Source organism: Panulirus ornatus, chromosome 13 (assembly GCF_036320965.1).
Source record: "Panulirus ornatus isolate Po-2019 chromosome 13, ASM3632096v1, whole genome shotgun sequence".
In the NCBI taxonomy this organism is placed as follows: domain Eukaryota; kingdom Metazoa; phylum Arthropoda; class Malacostraca; order Decapoda; family Palinuridae; genus Panulirus; species Panulirus ornatus.
In genome coordinates, this window is record NC_092236.1 from 58,789,935 (window position 1) to 58,815,006 (window position 25,072).

The window sequence follows — 25,072 nt, forward strand, 5'->3', positions numbered from 1 at the left end:
TGACTTAGAATTAGGTGAATGGCTTCTGGAACCTGTGCAAACCCGACCTTCCTTCCCCTGGCGGCTATGCGACCCTAATGTTTTAATGTTTTAGTCGAATTTTACTAAAGTAATGGAGTCTACTTCATCTCCCGTCACTTGGCGAAGTGTGTTCGCTCGTGGTTCGTTCGCTGGCAATATACTAAGAATGTTCGCTGGAAATGATGACGGCCACTGAGCGCGTTTACCAGCCACTGTAAACACCTAGCCAACGTTATGTACCGTAAACGAGAGATTGGGGGATGTACTCAGTTTCTTTCGTATATTTCGACGAAAATTTTAGATTTCATATGGACAGAGGACCCCCCAGTGAAATCCTACGGTCAAGCCCTTGAGACCGACACTCACCTGTAGAGGGAGCAGCAGTCTCCTGTAGATGGATGATTGAGAAAATGACTCACTCCATCTGTAAGTAGCCACGCAGACGGTCGTTCAACCCACCTCACCCACCCACCTCACCCACCCACCTACCCTCATACCAGCTACTGATTGAACCTCTAGATCTCCCTTCCCTGTGGAGGTCGACGCACCCTTTGCCTCCATCAACTCCAGACTGTTTAATTTCCAGGTCTTCACCAGGCTGCTCGAGGTGAACCTCCAGAAATAAGGAAGGAAAGAAAAAAAAAGAGATAATTGATCATAACGCAAGTCTTCAGTTTCTGATATCCTGTCCGGAACCTTTTCGAAAACTTCACTGGATATTTCTCTTTATAATCTCACCGTACAGAGTTTTTTTGGGGGGTTAAAACACATAGATACATTGTGTGGATATAGTGTTTGTCTGTGTGTTTGTGTGTCTGTGTGTGTGTGTGTGTGTGTGTGTGTGTGTGTGTGAGGTAAACATTAATCCTCACTATTAATGTGATGTCAAGACTATAGTATTTCTTGGCATCTCTGTTTCTGTTATTTGTTCGCGATTATTTATCATAATATTGTTATCAGTACTTATGATTATTGTGAGCAATATTATCATTATCAGACTTTTATTATTATCATTGTCATGAATAACAATACAGATGATGATGATGATGATATCTATATTATCATTAGTAGTAGTTGTTGTATTAGAAGAAGTACTGATAGTAGTAGTTGTAGAAGTAGTTGTATTTTATCATTATCATTATTTTTATCATTATCATTATCATTATTGTCATTCTATTCATTATTAGTTATCATTATTACTATTATTATTATTATTATTATTATTATTATTATTATTATTATTATTATTATTGATATCATTATTATTATTATTACTATTATCATTATCATCATTATTATTATTATTGTTATTATTATTATCATAACTGTTATCATTATTATATCGTCCTCCCTCTTCGTCATCTTCCATACCGTATAAATCAGGCAAGGAGCAATATATCTCTGTGCCCCTAATCTTCCTCCCCATCACTACAGGATCCTACCCACTACCTGTATCGTCTTGCCGGCCTCATATCCCGTCTCTTGCCTCCAAAATATTGTGGTCTCCTATTGCTAGGAGCTAGGGCTGGCCAAAGACCCCCCCTCCTCCTGCAGGCCACTGTGGTCTTACTAGGGTCCAGAGATAGCCAGAGATTTTGCTCTCTCTCTCTCTCTCTCTCTCTCTCTCTCTCTCTCTCTCTCTCTCTCTCTCTCTCTCTCTTTGCGACTCCTCTTACGGCAGAATCTTCTCACACGAACAGAAAAGAGGCAAAACTATCATTGTTAAAAGAGAGAGAGAGAGAGAGAGAGAGAGAGAGAGAGAGAGAGAGAGAGAGAGAGAGAGAGAGAGAGCACCACCGGATTCTCTCGGCCCATGTCTTCTCCACCAGTGAGCTAGACCCGGCCAAGCGCAGGGCCAGATAATATCCTTAATTCCGCAGGAAGTGACCAAAAAGCGGGTCAGGATTTTGATTTTCTCTCTCTCTCTCTCTCTCTCTCTCTCTCTCTCTCTCTCTCTCTCTCTCTCTCTCTCTCTCTCTCTCTCTCTCTCTTCCTGCAAACTCTCGTGTGGGAGGAGACTCGATCAGTATCCTCGATAAAAACTTTTCACTGCTTCTAGTAACTTACGTCCCTCACCATATACTCTCAATATCTTCACAGAGCATCTCTATCAACTCTATCATATGCCTTCTCCAGATCCATAAATGCTACATACAAATCCATCTTTTTTTCTAAGTATTTCTCACATACATTCTTAAAAGCAAACGCCTGATCCACATATCCTCTACCGCTTCTGAAACTATACTGCTCTTCCCCAAACTGATTCTCTGTACATGCCTTTACCCTCTGAATCAACACCCCCATATGATATAATATAATATATATATATGTATATATATATATATATATATATATATATATATATATATATATATATATATATATATATATATATATATATCATCAAATTTTGCCATAAGGGAGGGCGAGAGAGATGTAAATGTCAGTTTAAGTGAGGCTTCCTTCGCTATCTGGTCTTGAATATTCCTTTATTGCATATCAGAAATTCCCTGAGTTACTCTCATGTTGAAAACAAAGTCGAGAAGAGGACGAGAATGTCTCAGTAAATGTTTACGTTTGAAGATGTACGAGCAACCTTGTTACAGGACGGGAACCGAGTACGCACCTGATATTCTCTCGCTGAATTCCAGTCCTGAATTCCTCTAACAGGATACTGGTTCCTGTTTGGTCCCTCCTTGTTGTGATGAGAGTGTATTGTGCCATTAAGGAATGGGAGGACCCTTCCTTGCTCCTGCGCTAGGCAACTTATGAGCCATTAGGGACGACGAAGTAAAGTACATGGGTTCGAAGCCTGGGGGTCTTGCTGGGCGGACACGATGTCTGGACAACCCCGGAGGAGGAACCACCTTAACGTTGTGGTTTATGTGGGTGTCTGAGTGAGCGATGGCAAAACACAGCCCCGGGTCGCCTGGGAGACGTGGAGTCACAAGTAACCAGGCATGACGGTGCCCGTGATAGCCCTGAATACCACTGAGAGTCTCCCAGGAGAGGGCTGGGAGCCTGTGAGGAGAGGGACTTCACTGTGTGGCTGGGTTGAGCGTAACTGGTGCTAGTGAGAGGAAGAAAGGTTACCTTTCACGCTCCGTCTGGAGTCAGGTACTCCCCTGGCGTGAAGGTAAATATCCTTGTACACTGACTATTTTTTTTTTCCCCTGTTTTCCATCCTTTTCAGGAGCCCAGGATTATCTCTCGTCTTCAAGAAGGAAGTCACGGGTACCTGATCCCACAGGGCCGCTGAATGGCACTCTTGTATTTAGAATGTAAATATCGTGGTGTTGCGAGAGGTGTTGCCTACTTTGTTTACTGTAATGGTTGAATAGGATGATCCCATGAGTTGACTGAGAGATAGTAAGGTCTCTAAGATGATCCCATAAGTTGACTGAGAGAGATATTAAGATCTCTCTAAGATAATCATCTGAGTTGACTGGGAGAGATGTTAAGATCTCTCCTCATGTGTTTCTCTCGGTTAGTGACACTTACTAGTGGACCGTTAACACCAGTTAAGACGCCAGTACGTAACACACAGGTGTTTATGTTGCAGGTTAAGACGCTAAGGATATTCCTGCTTGCCTCAGAAGAGGCCTAGATTTCTGTCAGTGATTCGTGGAGGTTTTATATGTACGTCACCTGTCATGATTCATGTACGAGATACATGATGATTCATCTCACTAATACGTATGTGGATTTATGAAGAAAATAGATGAAATAGATGATTGACATTAATCCTCTAGCCTCTCCCAGGGTCCGAGTGCAAGGTGCGTATATTCAAGATAGATAGATTCATGTTATTCAGTGTGTAAGGTAACAAAAAAAAATTCATCATAGAGGAAGTACATCGCTGGTGTTTATGGCGCAATATATAACTGGCAACCCCCTGTTTACGAGGTCGTTAAGGCAGTCTTGAAAGAGGTCGTGTTTCGCATCTGCCTCATGGCTACTTGATATCCCGGGCCACGTCATGAGGGTCGTCATGGAGAAAGAATCATCTTTTCATGCCTCATGCACTATCCTCCCCCACCCTCCCCCACCCTCCCCCCCCCCCAACCCACCTCCCACCCTCCTCACCTCTCAAGGGGAGGGAGGGGAGGAGGGGAGGCCTTTGGAACAGACTGGGAGGATACGAAGTTTACCGGAATGTAAGATATTTGCAAGAAAACGAGGGTCCAGGCTGTGGCCCAGGCTTCAAAAACATGCTACGCTAATGGAGACGGATGGGGGGTTATTCCTGTTATAATCTGTGGGAAAGTGGGCGCTAAAAACTGCAGCAAAAGTTGTGCAACAGAAAGAGAATTGTAGTGGTAACCCATTCATCATTAAGTCGAGTGTGAACCTTTGTTAAAGAGTTTGCAGGAAACACACACACACACACACACACACACACACCTCCGTGGTGTAGTGGTTAGCGTTACTGACCGCTGCGCATTCACGGGCTGCCGTGGATCAAACCCGCACAGGTTCGAATCCTGGTTGCGGCAGCTGGTCTACAGTCCGCCTAGCTGTTCATCATCCCCCTACGGCCATAGGCATGTGGGAGTGTGTGCGTTAACCTCTGACCTCACCTATGAACCTTTGACCTTGTGACCTTAATCCCATTCATGACCCAAAAACCTAATCATGGTCCCCAATCTCACGTATATGTAATCCTAAACCATAATCCCTGACTTCAAAACCCTTCCTTTCGACCCTTGTTCTAGCCATAATCCCTGACCCTCGCCATGACCTCTGACCTTATTTCAAATCCCTGATCTTTAACCCTGACCCTAATAGCCCTAACACTAGCCATGACCCTTGACTGCAGTCATCACCAACAGGATCCCAGACTTTGAATACTGCCCTGATGTCACCAATGCAAACCCTTATGTATCTTTGGCCCTACTCACAATCCCTGAACCTCCTCACGTTCCCTGACTCGTCACTGTTGCCCCTAAAACTACCCTGATTTGTAGATGTCAACACTGGAACCTGAAGATTCTCCCTGAACTAGCCCTTAAGGGATCCAATTGGAACATGACCCTGTAACATGACCCCCGAAACATGACCTTGAAACATGACCCCGGAGCCAAATGGAACATGACCCTGTAACATTACCCCGAAACATGACCTTGAAACATGACTCCCCGAAACATGACCTTCCAACATGGCCCTGAAACCATCACATTATCTCTCATCAGTGACCCTGTCTAGCTCATATGACCTTTCCCCATTACCATGAATCCACCTTCGTGACCTTACATGTCCGTCCCTCCCTCCTGACCTTCTCACCTGTAGACGTGGGTCATGGCCGTCATCTTCTTGGTGGAGACCCAGAGGGCCTTGATGACCCTCACGTAGAAGAAGGACATGAGGAGCGCTGGCAGGAGGAATACGATGACCAGGCGGTAGACGGCGAAGATCATGCCGTGATCTCCGATCGTAGCGCAGTGGTTCACCGTCACGCTGTGCGTCGCGTTGAAGTACGTCATCGAATACACGTCCTGCGGGGGTGAGGGTGGGAGGGTGAGGGTGAGTGAGAGGCGTCGAGTATGTTGCTTAAAGGGGAGAGCGAGCGAGCGGAACAGCTGGGGGACAGAGTAGAGAGAGAGAGAGAAAGAGGCGTTGGGTGCATCGGTTCAAAGGTATATATATATATATATATATATATATATATATATATATATATATATATATATATATATATATATATATATATACATATATATATATATATATATATATATATATATATATGTTTACCAAATGGCGTCCTAGCTTCGTCTCCGATGTATATCAACTGACTGTTATATTTCTCTCTTGTGTCTCCCCTGATGATGTGATTATTACACGAAAGTGCACTTAGGAACTTTTCGTGTTTCATTTTCCCCGTGGACTCATAGGAATATATATATATATATAGGCAGGTAGTTATACAGCGACCTATACGCTGTGATGTTATAATCGCACATTGATATCATACAGCATAATGACGTCATATTAGGGCAATTGATATCGTTGAAGGCAAAGGTAACTACACTATGAAAACAGCTGTATGTAGTTGGAGGTCAAAGGTCACATAGTGCTCGGGGTCATTGACTGATTGTGTGTGTGTGTGTGTGTGTGTGTGTGTGTGTGTGTGTGTGTGTGTGTGTGTGTGTATCAGGTTTTACGGTTCGTAAACGCACACTTCATTTCACATATACACAGTGGCTTGACAGTGAAATGCATATCAGCTTGAATGAACCCAGAGTATTATGAATAATTCTAAAGATGCATGAATGAAAAAAAAACTCATCACCGTCCGCCAGTCTCTCATCATTCACTGAACAAACACCAGATGTGATGAGTCTGGCACATCCTGCAGCTGGGGGATGGTATCGACTTACGTCATGCGTTGCAATGTCATCACCACAGAAAATGATTTCGTGGTCAAATTTAATGTAAAAAAAAAAAAAGATGTGTAGAAACATTTTACTGTAATCCGACACTGTTAGGACCACTGTTTTTCTGATGCATTACTGTTAACGGTAAGGTGATCATCCCCCCCCCCCCCCCCTCACTACCCATGTAGCCATAGCCGTTGGTGTAAGGGGGGATGGGGGGGGAGGGTGAGTGGGAGGCGCATTACCATAGGAAATCACTTATTCTTTTGTGTGAGAGAGTTGGTGTGACGTCAGGGGGTCGTGTGACGTCAGGGAGTTGGTATGACGTCAGAGAATGTATGTGACGTCAAAATAAATGAAAATGGGAAGAGCAAGGTACAGAAGAGATAGAGGAAGATAGATAGATGGAAAGAAGAAAGAAAATGGGGAAAAGGAGAAAAGAAATGTATAGGAGGAAAAAAGGAGATAACAAATGGATAGGAGAGAGAAAAAAGGAGAAAAAAGATATTCTAACAGACAGATAAATGGCCTGTTGTTCCAACAGTAAAGCCACCGTTTGTTGCAACAGAACTTACTGTTGTTATAACAGAGGCAGTCCCTGTTATGACAGCGCAGATTTTCCCTATAATATAACAAGGCGTTGCTATAATCATGCTAGTACTTGCTATTTTAGAGCTGACTTTTGCTATTTTACAACAACCAGCTTCAGTTATAATAGCAGCCAGCTGTTGTTGTGGTCATGTAGCCAGCTGCCCCCAGCAGCTGCTGCCGTGGGGCCAAGCGCATTTGTATTCGACACCAGCTGAGAAGCAGCATCTCTATTGTTCCATGTCTGAGGAAAATAGAAAACGCTTCAGGAGGCAAAGCTCGAGATGTGTGTGTCCCCATCCTGGCTTTTTCGTCCCTCACTCGTACCGCATTTCTCTCTCTCTCTCTCTCTCTCTCTCTCTCTCTCTCTCTCTCTCTCTCTCTCTCTCTCTCTCTCTCTCTCTGAGAAGGAGGGAGAGAATACTGCCTTCGTATTTTCCATCCTCCCACGTACCATCCTGCCACCCACGCCCCACGTACCATCCCCAACCACGCAGTATGGACCATCCCTCACCCAGGCCCCACGTACCATCCCTCACCCACGCAGTATGTACCATCCCTCACCCACGCCCCACGTACCACCCCTCACACACGCCCCACGTACCATCTCGCCACTGCTGTGTTTCACTATAATCTCCATTTCCTTCTTCCCTCGTAGATAGCGCCTTGTGTTGTCTGTTTGTGTCAACGTCTCCTTGTGTGGTGTGTGTGTGTTTGTGTGTGAGTGTGTGTGTGTGTGTGTGTCTGTCTGTCTGTCTGTCTGCCACTACAAGTCTGCGTTTCTCGTTAGCTACGTGTATGTGAGTATTCATGCTTTTCAATAAAAAATATTCTAAGCCTACGGAGCTCGGTTCTCGCGTTTCATTTACTTAAACACACACACACACACACACACACACACACACACACACACACACACACACACACACAATTAATTGATTAATGTAAACTTTTTTTTAATCTAAACTCGATATCGTAGTTGACTGAGACATGTTCAGGGAGGTAGTTAACAAACTCAGTTTAGACTGATAGTTCGGTAAATTGGTTAAATTAAACATCTTAGAAGTGATAGGTCGATAACTTAGCTGATCTTAGATAGGATAACTCAGCTTTGCGTCTAAGGCAGTCTTTGATGAATATCTGATATGACGCAGAATATGACAGAATATGTGACATGGTGCAAAATGACGCCGAATGTCCAAATTTTGAATCAGTTTAAGAAGAGAAGTGCTATAACAACTCTCTTAAACAGAAGGACCAAGCAACACGCCTTAGGCACCCCACCCACGACAATGTTTGCCTCGACATTAAACTCAACCGAAGTAAAACAAATATTCGAGATCAACTCCATATTGTCTCCGTCTCTCAGAAAGAAGTATAAATGGCTCGCACCAGCCCTTGTATAGATGGCAGCCGGCCTGGGGAAGTTAGAGGGATGTGCAATGTTTACACTCACAAATGTGCTTTAGGATGTTGGTGTCTTGCCCTCCGTAATGCTAGAATGGGAGGGTGTCTCTTGTACTCGCTCTACCACCACAACTTCAGTTCCCTCAATCTCCTCCTGGAGCCCCTTCTTTCCACCTTAGGCTGTGGTACCCGTGAAGGGAAGAGGCCGAAGTGACTTAGATTTCAAAAATGGGTCATCGTGAAGAGGAAAATCTACATGGGTTCATCTCAAACCCACCAACACACTGCGATGGTTTTTGAGACACTGTGACGAATGTGAACTTAGCATGATGCATTATAATCCCTCCCAGAGAAGAAAAATGATATCCGTAAGGCTAAGGGCGAACAGCCTACTTAATTCCCATAGATCGTGGCTCCTAACAAGATTCCTAATGGTTCATAAGTTGTTAACCAACGGCATGAGAATTATCGTTTTCCTTTAACGACGAGAGTGAGAGGAATGCGTCTGGTGGGTATACTGAGTTCCTTTATACGAGTATAATGATCACATGGGTTATACGAGTATAATGATCACATGGGTTATACGAGTATAATGATCACATGGGTTATACGAGTATAATGATCACATGGGTTATACGAGTATAATGATCACATGGGTTATACGAGTATGATGATCACATGGGTTATACGAGTATGATGATCACATGGGTTATACGAGTATGATGATCACATGGGTTATACGAGTATAATGATCACATGGGTTATACGAGTATGATGATCACATGGGTTATACGAGTATAATGATCACATGGGTTATACGAGTATAATGATCACATGGGTTATACGAGTATGATGATCACATGGGTTATTGACCGGAAGACTTGGGATCACATGGTTCACTGTATCGAAAGTTAGTATTCACATGGAAGACTGTGTATCACATAGTCTGATATATCGAGAGTTGGTTATCATGTGATGTACCAAGGGCTGGTCATCGCATTGTCATCACGTCTTTTATTGCTTTCCTACTTTTACTGCCTGTGTTAATGCTAGTATTCGTCGATATTAGAGAAATATATATATATATATATATATATATATATAACGAACAAGTATGATTATGTATTCTGAATATGTATCCAAATATGGCTGCGTATATACTTTCCTACAAGGGCTCATATGTATTTCCTTCATGTGTAATACTTTCATAAGACTCATGTGCAATACTAGGCTAATCAGAGCCTTATGTTCCGTCAGGAGAGAGCTATGAGGCAATAAGGTAGAACAAGGTCGTAAATCCTTTGTAACAAACCGGGAAGACGACTTCAGTTACCTCTACGCCTCTGGGAAACGTCGGCAACTGCCACATTCTCACTCCCGGAGAAGGTAAATGATAGATGAATAAATGAATGAAGAAGTGAATAATTAAGGAAAGGGCCCTCCGTGGTGTAGCGGTTACTTTTCCTGACCGTGATGCATTTACGGGCCGCCCAGGGTCGAGTGCATAGGTTCGATTCCTGGTTGTGACAGGCGGTCCACAGTCAACCCAACTGTTCATCGACCCTTCGGGGGTTGGTCAATAAAATGGGTACCTGGTGCAGGCCGTCTCAATTAACATAGAAATAACTGAAAATCTGTAGATCGTGAAACAAAGTATATATATATATATATATATATATATATATATATATATATATATATATATATATATATATATATATATATATATATATTCTATGCCACTACACCTACATACAGGTTAGCTAAAGAGATCAAAACGATAATTCCTCCTTACATTCGACCAGATAAACTCTTGGCGTCACGAAATATAGAGCGTTTATCTACCAGTCGACCAGTACTGGAAGGCCTACTGCCACCTTGTGCCACCAGAGCCCCTTTTCCGCGGCCCCTGATGGTAAGGTGTATCATCAGGTCGAGGGACAACCCGTAGTCTCTCCATGGAGGCCAGATTTTGCTGACTTCTCCATGTGTCATGTGTTACGTTGATGATATTTACGTAGTCGTAACGAACGAGGAGCATGTTAAGAAACTGCAGAAGGCTATGAAGGAGACAACAGTCATGTGATTCACTTATGAGTTGGATGTAGACAACAAGTTCCCCCTTTCTTGATGTAGGCATCCGGGCGAACTCATAATGGACAACACCACGCATGAACGCCGAAGGAACACGGTCCACTAATCAGCACATTATCTACGTCACGGCCACGCTCTGTTATGTAACTTGGAGAGGCTATGTATCACCTTTATCGACATCAGGATCAACATGAATTTTTCGAGAGAAAAGTTCTAGATCTAAGGCAATATAATCAGGAGATAAAAGATGATGGGTTTCGGTACAGCAGTGTATCTTCCATCAGGACTATAGATTAATATAGGTGAGTCTCGATACAGTAGTGTATCTCCCATCAGGATTATTGATTTATATGGGTGGGTCTCGATACAGTAGTGTATCTCCCATCAGGATTATTGATTTATATGGGTGGGTCTCGATACAGTAGTGTATCTCCCATCAGGATTATTGATTTATATGGGTGGGTCTCGATACAGTAGTGTATCTCCCATCAGGATTATGAACTTATATAGGTGGGTCTCGATACAGTAGTGTATCTTCCATCAAGGTAACAGATCGTCGTAGGTGGGTATCAATACAGTAGTGTATCTTCCATCAGGATAATAGATTACTGTAGGTTAATGGAGAACGCGAAAGTTATTCATACGTGAAGAATTGCCATCAACACATATGTGTTTTATAAGCTTTCCAGGAAATCATTAATTCCCATCACAAAATATATGAGTCATAATCATTGGATGGAATCATTTCCTGTGTTTAAATAAGCGAGACTAAATTGTGTGTGTGTGTGTATGTGTGTGTGTGTGTGTGTGTGTGTGTGTGTGTGTGTGTGTGTGTGTGTGTGTGTGTGTGTGTATGTGTGTGTGTGTGTGTTTCATATCAAAGTTTTAGATAGTAATAATTTTTCTAATCCATACGTCGGTACAGTAGGCCTGAGTTGTAGCCATATGTGCATAGGTTACACGAGACGTTGTCATGATTCACTCTTGAACCATCAACTTGTTACTGCCAGCAGCCGAGCCGGGCAGTCTTAAGGGGATGTGAAAAACAGACCAGCTGGTGACATGCGGCAGTTATAACCCGGGAGGAAATAAAGATGGACTCTCTCTCTCTCTCTCTCTCTCTCTCTCTCTCTCTCTCTCTCTCTCTCTCTGCTAGTTGATGGGGCATTGCAAACATAACATGATATACATATACATATATATATATATATATATATATATATATATATATAGATAGATAGATAGATAGATAGATAGATATGAGATATTACTTAAAGGATGAACGTGAAATATTTTCCAATCGTTAAAAGTTTACGTAAGTACTCAAACCTTTTTCAAGCTTATATAAAACTCACAAGCCATTATAGACTCAAAAGCATTATATCTTCCCTCAGATATGATTACGGCAAAAGTAAAAATTAAAATCTATTAATGAATAACTATAAAATCTTACTTAGATTCTAAAGTCGATGTAAGATAAAAATCTGATATTAAAACAAAATATAGTTTCATAAATTAACACATTAATAAGAAAGTTTTGAACAAAGTACAAAACTTTGGAATGATGGAAACAGAGATAGTATGGGATATCCTGTACATGGGATATCCTGTACATGGGATATCCTGTACATGGGATATCCTGTACATGGGATATCCTGTACATGGGATATCCTGTACATGGGATATCCTGTACGTGGGATAACCTGTACATGGGATATCCTGTACATGGGATATCCTGTACATGGGATATCCTGTACATGGGATAACCTGTACATGGGATAACCTGTACATGGGATATCCTGTACATGGGATAACCTGTACATGGGATATCCTGTACATGGGATAACCTGTACATGGGATAACCTGTACATGGGATAACCTGTACATGGGATATCCTGTACATGGGATAACCTGTACATGGGATAACCTGTACATGGGATAACCTGTACATGGGATAACCTGTACATGGGATAACCTGTACATGGGATATCCTGTACATGGGATATCCTGTACATGGGATAACCTGTACATGGGATAACCTGGACATGGGATAACCTGTACATGGGATAACCTGGACATGGGATATCCTGTACATGGGATAACCTGTACATGGGATATCCTGTACATGGGATATCCTGTACATGGGATAACCTGGACATGGGATAACCTGTACATGGGATAACCTGGACATGGGATATCCTGTACATGGGATATCCTGTACATGGGATATCCTGTACATGGGATAACCTGGACATGGGATAACCTGGACATGGGATATCCTGTACATGGGATAACCTGTACATGGGATATCCTGGACATGGGATAACCTGGACATGGGATAACCTGTACATGGGATATCCTGGACATGGGATATCCTGTACATGGGATATCCTGGACATGGGATAACCTGGACATGGGATAACCTGTACATGGGATATCCTGTACATGGGATAACCTGGACATGGGATAACCTGTACATGGGATATCCTGGACATGGGATATCCTGGACATGGGATAACCTGTACATGGGATAACCTGTACATGGGATATCCTGTACATGGGATATCCTGGACATGGGATAACCTGTACATGGGATATCCTGTACATGGGATAACCTGGACGACGAATACACAAGGTGGAGATGATTGCAGATTGAGGAATGATTTATCAAGTTAGTTATTAAGTAACTTTTGTAATAAACCCCAAATTATCTTGTGAAGTCCGAACCACACACACACACACACACACACACAACCCAATAACTTTAGTGATCACCCTCATCTCGTTTTCTATCATATGATATGACACTTCTCATCCCTTCGTACTCTCGTATCCGTCAGGAAAGATAAGAGCGATTTCACCCTGAAATCCCACATGCCAGGCCACCTCTGGTGTCATGACAATGTTGTCATGGATCCTGTGCCACCTCTGGTGTCATGACAATGACAAACTGTAACCAGCAAGGGTTCAACACGCGACCCGTTTTCCTTTACACATTTCAGTAACTTTTGCAATTTAATGTGATAGTCACAACACCAGGGGGATCGAGAGACATATATTGGCCCCATTAGCACCCCAAAAGTTTTATTGGAAAGTCTTGGTTTTATTACGTCAATATATAGATTTTATGTCTGAGGTTCCGATTATTTCTGGCCGATAACTTACGTGTTATTAATGTGACAGATGTGAAGTCCGGTTTGCTATATAACTTTTGTGTTATTGTCCGTTTTCTCCTGAGGCTTAATCTAGCTCTTGCTTTCTGACACGCTCTTCCTCCTCTCCTTTCTCCTTCTTTTACTCCTCCTCCTCCTCCTCCTACTGCTACTACTTCTATTCTTCCTTCTCCTCCTGCCCCTTCTCATCCTTGACTAAATCATTAGCTGTATCCATTTTCCCATTTTCTTTAACCAGGCTTTCACTCAGTCCTCGCTTTTTGATCGATTCTGTCATCCTTCCATCACTCTCCATCTCTTTCCTCCTTCCCTCCATCTCCCCCTTCCTGGCCACTCCACTTCCCCTCCACCATATATTGAGCCCTGTGTTAACAGTTACCACCCCCTCCCCCCCCCCTCCCCACCTCAGCATTCCCTGCACTCCTAAAACTTGTCTACTCCCAGCTCCCTCAGTACTCCCTCCTCTCCTCCCAGCTCCCTCATTACTCCCTCCTCTCCTCTCAGCTCCCTGAGCACTCCCCCCTCTCCTCCCAGCTCCCTGAGTCCTCCCTCCTCTACGTCCCCTCCTTGCTTACAACACTCCCTCCTCTCCTCCGGCTCACTTCTTCCCTCCCTTTTCATAAGGAGGGAACCAACGCAACATGATATATTCTCGAGTTATGGGTCATTAGGGAGGGTCGTTCTGACCTTCAAGGCCCCCCCCCCCCCCCGGCCTTCCAAACGTGACCTTATTAGAAAAAAGTTAACCTTATGACCTGGCCTTGACCGAGCCTCTGGGTCGTAACATCTAACATCGACTTTTACAATGAAAAAAAAAGAGAGATGATCTAAGATTGCGTCGAGGGATCAGTTCCTGGAAGAGTGAACAGAGAAAAGACAATTACATTGATATCTTTATTCATTTAGAATGTTTATAGGTCTGTTAAGAATTAAGATAGACAAATAGATAAATCGATAGATATATATAGGTAGATGAATTGATAGAGAGAGAGAGAGAGAGAGAGAGAGAGAGAGAGAGAGAGAGAGAGAGAGAGAGAGAGATGGGTCGATAGATGATTAGATTGATAGATTGATAGATAGGTAGATAGATAGATGGATAGAAAAAAAATAGATAGACATACAGACAGACACGTCATACTGCTTGCTGCTCCTCACCTGTGTGACGCCAGCTGGTACAGAGAGGAGCAGGGACACGCACCACACACCAATGATGGCCCGTCGGAAGTTGCTTAAGGTGCAGAAGGTACGCGACCTCATAGGGTACACGATGACGATGTACCTGTGGGGAAGACAGGTGGAGTGACGGTACAGTACGGTACAGTACGGTACAGTACGGTACAGCACGGTACAGCAGGGATGATACGACCAACAGAATGTGAAGATAAGTGAACATGTATCATGGGAGAGAGAGGAGGAATTATGATGAAAATAAAATTATAATCATTATGTTTACGTTTAGATAATGGCATGAACAATAGTTATGATAATTATAGGAAAAGTAGTAATGATAATGATACTAATAATAATAATAAAGAAGGAACAGAGAATTGGGCCAGGTGAGGGTATTCCCTCAAAGGCCCAGTCCTCTGTTCTTAACGCTACCTCGCTAATGCGGGAAATGGCGAATAGTTTGAAAGAAAGAAAAAATGATAATAATGATAATAATAATAATAATAATAATGATAATAATGATAATAATAATAATAATAGTAATGATAATAATAATGGTAGTGATAATAACAGTAATAACACAATAATGGTAACAATAATGATAAGAATGATAACAATAACAATAATGATAATAATGATGACAATAATAATGATAATGATCATAAAGACTAGAAATAATATTACGAAGAAGGCGAAAAAGGAGAAGATATCAATATGAGAGAGTGATAGAGGGGGAGGGGACGTCAGGTGAAGAATGTATATTGGACTAAGGACATGTGGAATGTCGCAGGGGAACAGTAGGTGGGGCCAGGTTGTCAGATCCAGGAATGTGTGATATTTCTCACGTAGTCATGTGCCACACTCTTGTGATATCAAATGGAACCTCCTGTGTGGTTTGGAGGTTGGGCTGTCATGATGTTTCATTATTTTGGAATGAGAGATATTTTTTCACTAAAGATTTAGGTTATCAATATGTATGAATTCATTTCTTTTTTATGATACTTTGTCACTGTGTCCCGCGTTAGCGAGGTAGCGCAAAGAAACAGACGAAAGAATGGCCCAACCCGCCCACATACATATGTTTATACATAAACGCCCACACACTCACATATACATACCTACACATTTCAACGTATGCATACATATACATACACAGACATATACATATATACACATGTACATATTCATATATGCTGCCTTCATCCATTCCCGCCATATATATATATATATATATATATATATATATATATATATATATATATATATATATATATATATATATATATATATATATTGATTGGTACTTGCATGGAAGGAATGCAGATGATTGGGAAATGTACAAGATATTGCAGCAAGAGGTCGACAGGAAGATGCAGTGGTTGGGAAATTGAGTAAATGAGAGTTCGGGTGGGCTAGTATCATTAAAGTGAGTATTATGAAGGAGTGTTGAATATGTTCCATGATACTGTGGCAGGTGTAGGGTTTGGCTTGGGGTGGTACGCGAAGTGAGAGGGTCATGGAGAGTGATTATGAAGAGAGAAAAGAGCTGGTGAAAGCCTTGCGTAAGATGTAATGTGGCAAAGCGGCTGGAAAGGATCGTACTGCAGATGCAGTTACTGAGAAAGTGGGTGACGGTATTGTTGACTGGTTGGTAAGGATTTTCAGTGTATATATGGATCATGGTGAAGTGCCTGAGGATTGGCGGAATGCTTGTATAGCGCCATTGTATAAAGGCAAAGGGGGTAAAGGCGAGTGTTCAAACTACAGAGGTATAAGTTTGTGGAGTATTCCTGGTAAACTGTATAGGAGAGTATTGATCGAAAGGGTGAAGGAATGTACAGAACATCAGACTGGGGGGGGGGATGTATGGATCAGATGTTTGCTTTAAAGAATGTGTAAGAAATACATATGGATTTATATGTTGCATTCAATTATCTGTAGAAAGCATATGATAGGGTTGATAGACATACCTTGTGGATGATCTTAAAGGATATTTGGAGTGGGAGAAAAACTGCTAAAAGGAAGAGAGTAAAATATTCCAAGGGAAGATTGATCTGCGGCAGGGATGTGTGATGTGAGCATAGTTGTTCGGTTTGTTAGTGGATGGGATGGTGAGGGAGGTAAATGCGGGAGTCTTGGGGAGAGAGGGGCGAGTATACAGTCAGTGGAGAAAGAGAGGGCCTGGGAAGGGAGTCAGTCGTTGTTTCCTGATGATAAAGCACTGATGGAGTCACCTTTCAGTACCAGCTGCCAGATCACTCCTCTTTCGTTCACTTCACATAATGTAATCCAGTAATTCCTCTTTGATATACTTGGCAGAAACACCCTCAGGCCACTTAAGTGACCACCTTGTTATCCCTAGACGCCCTCTCTGTGTCGAGGGCAAAGTTCCCACGTGGCAAAGAAGGTTAACGATCAAACTTTGGTCAAGTGTCTCAGATAATGACCGCTTGGCATCTTACAGGAACCCACCTTACCCTTATCTTTTTTCTTCTCTCCCCCTCTCTCGCATTACTCTCTCCTCAGCACTCGTAAAAGCTTCATAAAAAGATGTTAAATGGTCACCATTACGGATCTAAGATTAGATAGCTTAGTTATGGGATGTATCTCTTGGGTCAGTTTTCTATATCTAAAGATTTTAAATTATGATTTACAAAAAACGATTAGCAATTAAAAATTTCTACAACAATCCTTGAATGTAGTTTAAAACTTTTGCGATTGCGGATCTTAATGACATAGTGACGAATTATTCCCATTTTTGGCAAAATTTGAAAATGAAAAAATTTGGCAGACTTCTGTAGCATGCCTTATGTCCAAGTCTGTGTTTATTGAGGAAGTTGGGTAGAAACGAGATGCAGATCGAGGGAGAGAAGAAGGAACAGAATCAAAGGATGTGGGAGGAATGCAGGTCGAGTCGTCAGCGTATGAGTGCATTTGGTTATTTTGAAAAAGGAAAATCGTTGAGAAACGCAGAATATGTGTAGGAGACACGACAGAACCTTGAAGAACACCGGTGTAAATGGAGAAAGGAGGAAAGGGCAATCCATCAACAACTAAGGAGGAAGATCGGTCAGAGAGGAAGCTAGCTAAGAAGGAGCAAGGTGATGGAAGGAAGCTGGAAGGGGAGCTTAAAGATGAGAATTCAATGCCACACCCTGTTAAAAGTTTTGGATATATCAAGGGCAACTACATAGGATTCTCCAGTATCTTTCAGGTATAATGACCAGACATTAAAAATATAGGAAAGAATATCACCAGTGGATCTCGTCTTACGAAAGCCATTCTGATGCTCAGAGAGAAAACTGTAACATACAAGGTTTCTCTGGATATGTGAGACGGGGAGGGTTTCAAAGACTTTGTATATGGTAGATGTCAAAGCAACAGGACGATAGCTTGAGGGGTTAGAACGTTCACCCTTCCTAGAGATGGGATGCCAACGGATACTTGCAAGCCTTGCTTGTGTCCAAAGAGAGAAGCTCTTAGAGTGTCCGACAGTCCGAAGAGAGATTGCAGGGAGAGGCATAAGATTTTAAAACATCATCGTTTTGCTTTTAAAACGCCCTCATTTAGTTTTTATAAGATCCTTATTTGGCGTTTGGAACATTATCGTTAAGCGTTTAAGGTTTAACGTTTAAAACACCTTCATTTAGTGTTTTAAAGCATCCTTGTTTAGTAATCAAAACAGATCCATTCAGCGTTTAAAACATCCTCGTTCAGTGCGTTTGAAAGACCTTCATTTACCGCGTTGAAATAGATAACCAAACAGCTGACACAAGAACGGGTTTGTGTGTATATTTTTACCTCTCTAAACTGACGGCTGTCAGGTTGAGGACGGAAGCAACGGCTGACAGCATCTCGAAGTAAGACGACAGCTTACACACGGGCAGCGACAGGTGGGGCGTCCACAGGAAGTGCTGGAGGGTCTCCAGCGGCACGCACAGCAGCAGGAGCAGCAGGTCAGCCACGGCCAGGGACACCAGGAACCAGCTGCACGGGGAGAGAGAAAGAGAGAGAGACATACATGGCTGGTGAATGTAGATTCATGAAAGAAATGGTGAGGAATTCTGGAGTGTTCGGGGAGACTCGAGTACATTGAACAGAGAGACTTGGAGGGCCCATGCTTGGAGAACCCAAGGCTTAGAGAACCCAAGGCTTGGAAGACCCAAGCCTTGGAGAGCACAAGGCTTGGAGAACCCAAGGCTTGGAGAGCACAAGGCTTGGAGAATCCAAGCCTTGGAGAGCACAAGGCTTGGAGAACCCAAGGCTTGGAGAGCACAAGGCTTGGAGAACCCAAGGCTTGGAGAGCACAAGGCTTGGAGAACCCAAGCCTTGGAGAGCACAAGGCTTGGAGAACCCAGGGCTTGGAGAGCACAAGGCTTGGAGAACCCAAGGCTTGGAGAGCACAAGGCTTGGAGAACCCAGGGCTTGGAGAGCACAAGGCTTGGAGAATGCAGACTTGAAGACCCTAAGGGGCTTGGAGACCCCAAGGCTTGGAGACTACTAGGCTTGGAGAATCCTAGGATTGAAGACCCTAGGTTTGGAGACTCCAAGGCTTGGAGACTCCAAGGCTTGGAGACCACTAGGCTTGAAGACCCAAGGCTTGGAGACTCCAAGGCTTGGAGACCTCAAGGCTTGGAGAGCCCAGGCTTGGCTTGGAGAGCCTAAGGCTTAGATAAGCCAGGCTTGGAGACCCCAGTGCCAATACTTCGATGAACGTAATTAACTAAAAATCAAATGAAATTATGATAATTAAATGAGATCTATTTACATTATTTTTGTTGGGATTATAAAAGTATAAAAAAATAACACTTTATATTTTGATAGAAAACGAAACTTTTTTTCATTACATAAGTTTTATATCCTTTCAGACACAAACAACTTTCATAAAAAGAAATCATCGAATATTTATTTGTCGCTACAACTTTCGTAATTGCCATTTCAATATTTTTCTGTAAAATCCTATTTGCTGTTTGTGTGAGTCTGATGGGATTTTACTGGTGTAGACCCCATTGCTCACTGATGTGAAGCGATGGGTATTCGATTACTTGTAATCGAATAAATATTTCCCTGTTAAGGGCGATCATAGCCTGACAGTTAGCGTTCCCGACTACCACGCAAAAGGTTCTGGGTTCGAATCGTGATTGTTGGAGGGTATCATGAGTTCTACGAAAGTGCACGTTCATATGCATCACATCTCCCTGTCCACATCCAGGTCCCACATGGTTTACCCCATGAACTATAAATCTTATTATTCTTTTTCGTTAATATAAACTTTATGAATTACTTTAACTTGGACAAATTTTCAAGACTTTCGTGTGACGAATTTCATGTTATTAACATTAAAGGTTATGTACAAAGGCTCTCCACCCTAGCAATACACAGGAGTTTTAAGGATGTAATTAATTTGGTGTGCAAATTCATGTTTGATCTCTACACATGTGTATTTCTTTTCCGTGGTACACTCTATTTAATGCATGATGTGGAATCGCATATATATATATATATATATATATATATATATATATATATATATATATATATATATATATATATATATAGGGGGTTCTTTAAGTAAGGAGGGACTAAAGTAAGGGAATTCTTAAAGTAAGGGTTGCGTAGAGTTTAGGTTGCTTAAAGTAAGGGTTACCTGAATCAAAAGGTCCTTGAAGTAAGGGTTTAAAGTAAGAGTTTCTTAGAGTAGGAGTTGCCTAAAGGCAGAGGTTGCTTAAAGTGAGGGTTGCTTAGATTAAGGTCGTGTAAAGTTGAAGGTGTCTAGAATAACGACGCGTGTGAAGCAAGGGTTGACTGTGGTAGAGGCGAGGCTGCCCGGGCAACGAGAGGTGTGGTGTTGTGCTCAGGTTTGACTGGAGGGGAAAATTAACATTGTCTGTCCTCCCTGTGCCAGCGCCTCGTAAACACCTGGGAGCCACTCACCCTGGCTGTATATTGAACCGTGTTCTTCCATGCCTGGCTGATGGTTAGGTGTGTGTGTGTGTGTGTGTGTGTGTGTGTGTTCTCTCTCTCTCTCTCTCTCTCTCTCTCTCTCTCTCTCTCTCTCTCTCTCTCTCTCTCTCTCTCTCTCTCTCTCTCTCTCTCTCTCTCCAGTAACGGTCGTTTGCACAGCAGACTTAATCCCGGCCGAGCTTCCTCAAGCCCCCCTTCCTCCCTCCTACCTCCCCCACTCTCTCTCTCTCTCTCTCTCTCTCTCTCTCTCTCTCTCTCTCTCTCTCTCTCTCTCTCTCTCTCTCTCTCTCCCTCTCTCTCTCTCTGGCTACCATCAGTTAATCACTCGAGACTAAATCGTGATCTTTCCTTTTTTTTCTTTCTCTCTCTTTTTAAAAATTTATTTTTAAGACATTCTTTTCCCCCACCAAACAGTAGTAAGTTAGATTTGATACATAAACCCCAATTTTGTGTCCGTGTCCCTATTTACCTCTTCCTGTTCCCACTCATCTTCCGCCTATTTCCACTCATCTTCCCAAGCTCCCACTCATCTTCCCAAGCTCCCACTCATCTTCCCAAGCTCCCACTCATCTCTCCAGCTTCCAGCTCATCTTTATATTTCCTTACCCATGGAGATTTCGCCAAATTCTTTGAGCTTTTCATTCAGAGGAGAAATATATTATGTTTACCCCAAGGCTGCTTCCTCCAGCGTTCTCCTGGCTCCGTGGGAGTTCTTCAGCATTCTCTAGGGACACTCCTGGTTCGAGACTACGAGAAAGGAATACAAATATTCTAATTTTTTTTCCTCTTTTTGGCGCAGGAGACATCCTGCTTCTCAAGAGCCATAAGAAACAGCACCTGCCAAACTTTCTGATTTCTTACGAGTTGCATGAGAAGCAAAACCTTGATCTAAATATTCGAAGGTCTCGGTTGCAGCTTTTCCGGGAGAAAATCTTTTTCCAAATATTCGAAGATCTCAATTGGTGCCTCTCCAAGTTATTGGAGCTTCGCGCATCAATTTGTCGATTTTGATCAGCCAGATTATCGCAGCGAAGGTTTTATCAGATAAATAATAAATAAGGAAGGAAATATTAGTCGGATAGGTTATCTTAGGAAAGACTTTTATTACAGATAAATGTGAGTAAGATTTTAGTCTGCCATATGAGGATTTCTATCACCCAAGTGATCGTTAGGATGACCTAAGGAACAAAATTTTATGATCCAAAACAAAATAATGTATCCAGATATTTCACAGTTCTTGACGACTTGATTCCTGTATCAATTGCCCATCTTGATTCAATACGGGCTAAATCTATAGCATTCGCCTCTATGTGTCTGGAGGAATACAGATGCGCACGGAAACCTTGCGAGACAATCTGCTGGTTCCAGTAAGCCAAGACCGACAATGTGCTTGACACACCTGGCTGGGAAGATCAGGTTTTGGGTGAGTAGATCTATCTTTACGATGCCTGGCACTATCGTCTCATTTGAGGACTGCCTGACGCCTGCCAGTCCAAGCTGGAACGTGTCTTTTTTCCTTTTTTTTTGTGCTATTTAGAGAGATAACTTCCACGAACGAATCTTGTTCTTTGATGGGAAAGAAAAACCAAATGTTTCTTGTGTTATTCTTGTACGTGTGTAGAAAGTCTCCACCCGGTGTAGATCCATCAAAAGTCGGAATCGTATTCACAGTTCAAAGGAGACCAAAAAGCTGTTCCTGAAGTAGACGTATCCCTATCTTCGCTCTGGACTCGGGTCTTCCTCTGGGCTTCTTCACCGCCATTTCCTCCTACCTTTGGGTGCGCCTTGGCCCAGCCGACTTGCTGGAGCCGACCGCTACAGAACAGAGATAAGATCTTCAAATATCTTCGTTGACTCTGGAATGGTGGGAACCCATTCAGGTAGATATAGTGACTACTATAGTGGGAGACTTTCCAGCGAGGCCATTACCCTATTTAATCATATCTGGATGAAGAGAAAGGAGGCTCTCTCTCTCTCTCTCTCTCTCTCTCTCTCTCTCTCTCTCTCTCTCTCTCTGCATACACACAGAGCCGCCGGGAATGGAATTATCCAGTCGACCATTATGTTCTCTGGTACTCTGAGAGATGACCTCACTCCTGCAGCAGACGTGGAAAGGAAGGATAGTGTAAGATTTCTCTCTCTTTCCTGCAGGTTCTTAGTCCCTCAGCTTCTCTCAGAGGAAGAGAGCAATGGCTTGGAAAAAAAGGACGAATCACTTCCCTTCACTTGATCGGATATTGTGGATAGGAGTGTGGCTAAACCATGACAATATATCACGACTTGTCTGTAAGCCCCATACAAGACTTGACTTACGACATATGGCAGTGTACACCACAGAAAATCACATCGTTACGGATGGTAAACAACTCACCCTTAACGATCGTTAAGTCTCACCGGACGACTTAGCAATACTTTTTAGTTTATAAGTATAAAACCGAGGTCGGTCTAATGAGGGCTTGATACTCTACTAATGCCTCTTCTCATGACTGGTGGTCAAACGATGGTACAAACAGATGATTCTCCTGAGTGGTCAAGGTCATAGTGGTCTTGTTTCCCGCCTTAGGTCATTGCTAATTAAGGCGCAACCCCCTCTTCCACACACACCCCCTCCCCCTACTTACCCAGCAAGGATTACGAAAGTTTTATTTCTGTCTTACTTTCGTAATCTTTCGTGGAAGGTTTCTTTCGTGAATCTTTTCCTTTATGAATCAAATGATGTCTTTGAAAATCCCAGGAGACCCCTCCTGATATATTTATATATATATATATATATATATATATATATATATATATATATATATATATATATATATATATATATTGTAGTAAATCGCGTAAACACGTAAAGCACTGATATGAGTAAACTCGCTGGGGAAAATAGACACAGAAGCTTCATGTTTTTGATTGTATTTCAAGCCATGTTCAAGGATACAGAGTCAACATCAGTAAGAAAATATATGGAAAACCAGACTTTACCACAACTGAGGACACAAGGAACAGCTGATCTGAGAAACATGGAATGGTTGACCTGTACGGTGAAGTGTGACCTGTTCCTCTACCTGGCGGACGACGTCAGGTCAGCTCATCTTTCCTTATTTTGCCACATTTCAACCGAGAATTCATCAACATATTACTTGATGTCTACATTCCTTCATTCATGTTTACGGTGCTGTCAACTCTGATAAGAGAGAGGACTCAACAATAACCCCGTTGTATAGTTCATACACAACGGTTAACAATTTATAACTTTTCCTAATGCGTTGGATATGAATGATCTTCTGTATGTTTGAATATTGCGTTTGATCTCGAGGTTTGCCTTACTGAATATTTACACTGTTGGTTCCCCTGCTTTAAATATTTACCCGTTTGGCCAATATACATCTTCTTATCACAGACTTTACATTGAACTGTAAAGACGCCACATTTTTCGTTACGTGATGGACTGTTCTATATTAAGGCGTTTAAGTCTTTTTGTAAAAACTCCTGTGGATCTGTACTATGGTAAATTGTAAGGTACAGATCCGGAGAATGAACGTTATTTTAAAGGATTCCATATTTAAATTAGAAATACTATATGAGAGGAAAAATCCCATTGCAAATCCAAATATTTGTTTGTTAGATTGTCTGTTGTATTGTAACACATTGTCCATCATGCGTTGATTATATAACTCAAACAAAATACACTATGACTCACCGGAGTCTCTGATATATATATATATATATATATATATATATATATATATATATATATATATATATATATATATATATATATATATATATATACTTTTAGTAAACGATTTTTCGTATATAAACGTTTCGTACACAAAATCTTTCGTATCTAGGATGTCACAAGAGTCAGACTAGATCAAGTCTGCTAAACGTAAGAAAACGTGACTGGTGACCTAACGTTTCAATATATATTTTTTTCCATCGTCCCAGGAAAACAAAGGAGACTTCAATATCCGGAGTGATATGGTCCGTGAAATGTCTCATGTTCAACATGGGAGAGAGAGAGAGAGAGAGAGAGAGAGAGAGAAAGAGAGAGTACGCCCCGCATCCACATGATATTATTGTCAATATATATATATATATATATATATATATATATTTTTTTTTTTTTTTTTTTTTTTTTTTTTTTATACTTTGTCGCTGTCTCCCGCGTTTGCGAGGTAGCGCAAGGAAACAGACGAAAGAAATGGCCCAACCCCCCCATACACATGTACATACACACGTCCACACACGCAAATATACACACCTACACAGCTTTCCATGGTT

At 42.1% G+C, this 25,072-nt stretch overlaps 1 protein-coding gene across 1 annotated transcript in view; it reads right to left on the reverse strand.

Moving 5' to 3' along the window:
• LOC139752644 (cholecystokinin receptor type A-like) overlaps window positions 1-25,072 on the reverse strand; it is a 54,202-nt gene that overhangs the window by 12,808 nt on the left and 16,322 nt on the right. Inside the window, exons 2-4 of the mRNA XM_071668393.1 lie at window positions 18,632-18,817; window positions 14,816-14,939; window positions 5,305-5,516 (exon numbers count right to left, since the gene is read on the reverse strand). Coding sequence (XP_071524494.1) covers window positions 5,305-5,516; window positions 14,816-14,939; window positions 18,632-18,817 — 522 coding nt within the window. The remainder of the gene's footprint in view (window positions 1-5,304; window positions 5,517-14,815; window positions 14,940-18,631; window positions 18,818-25,072) is intronic.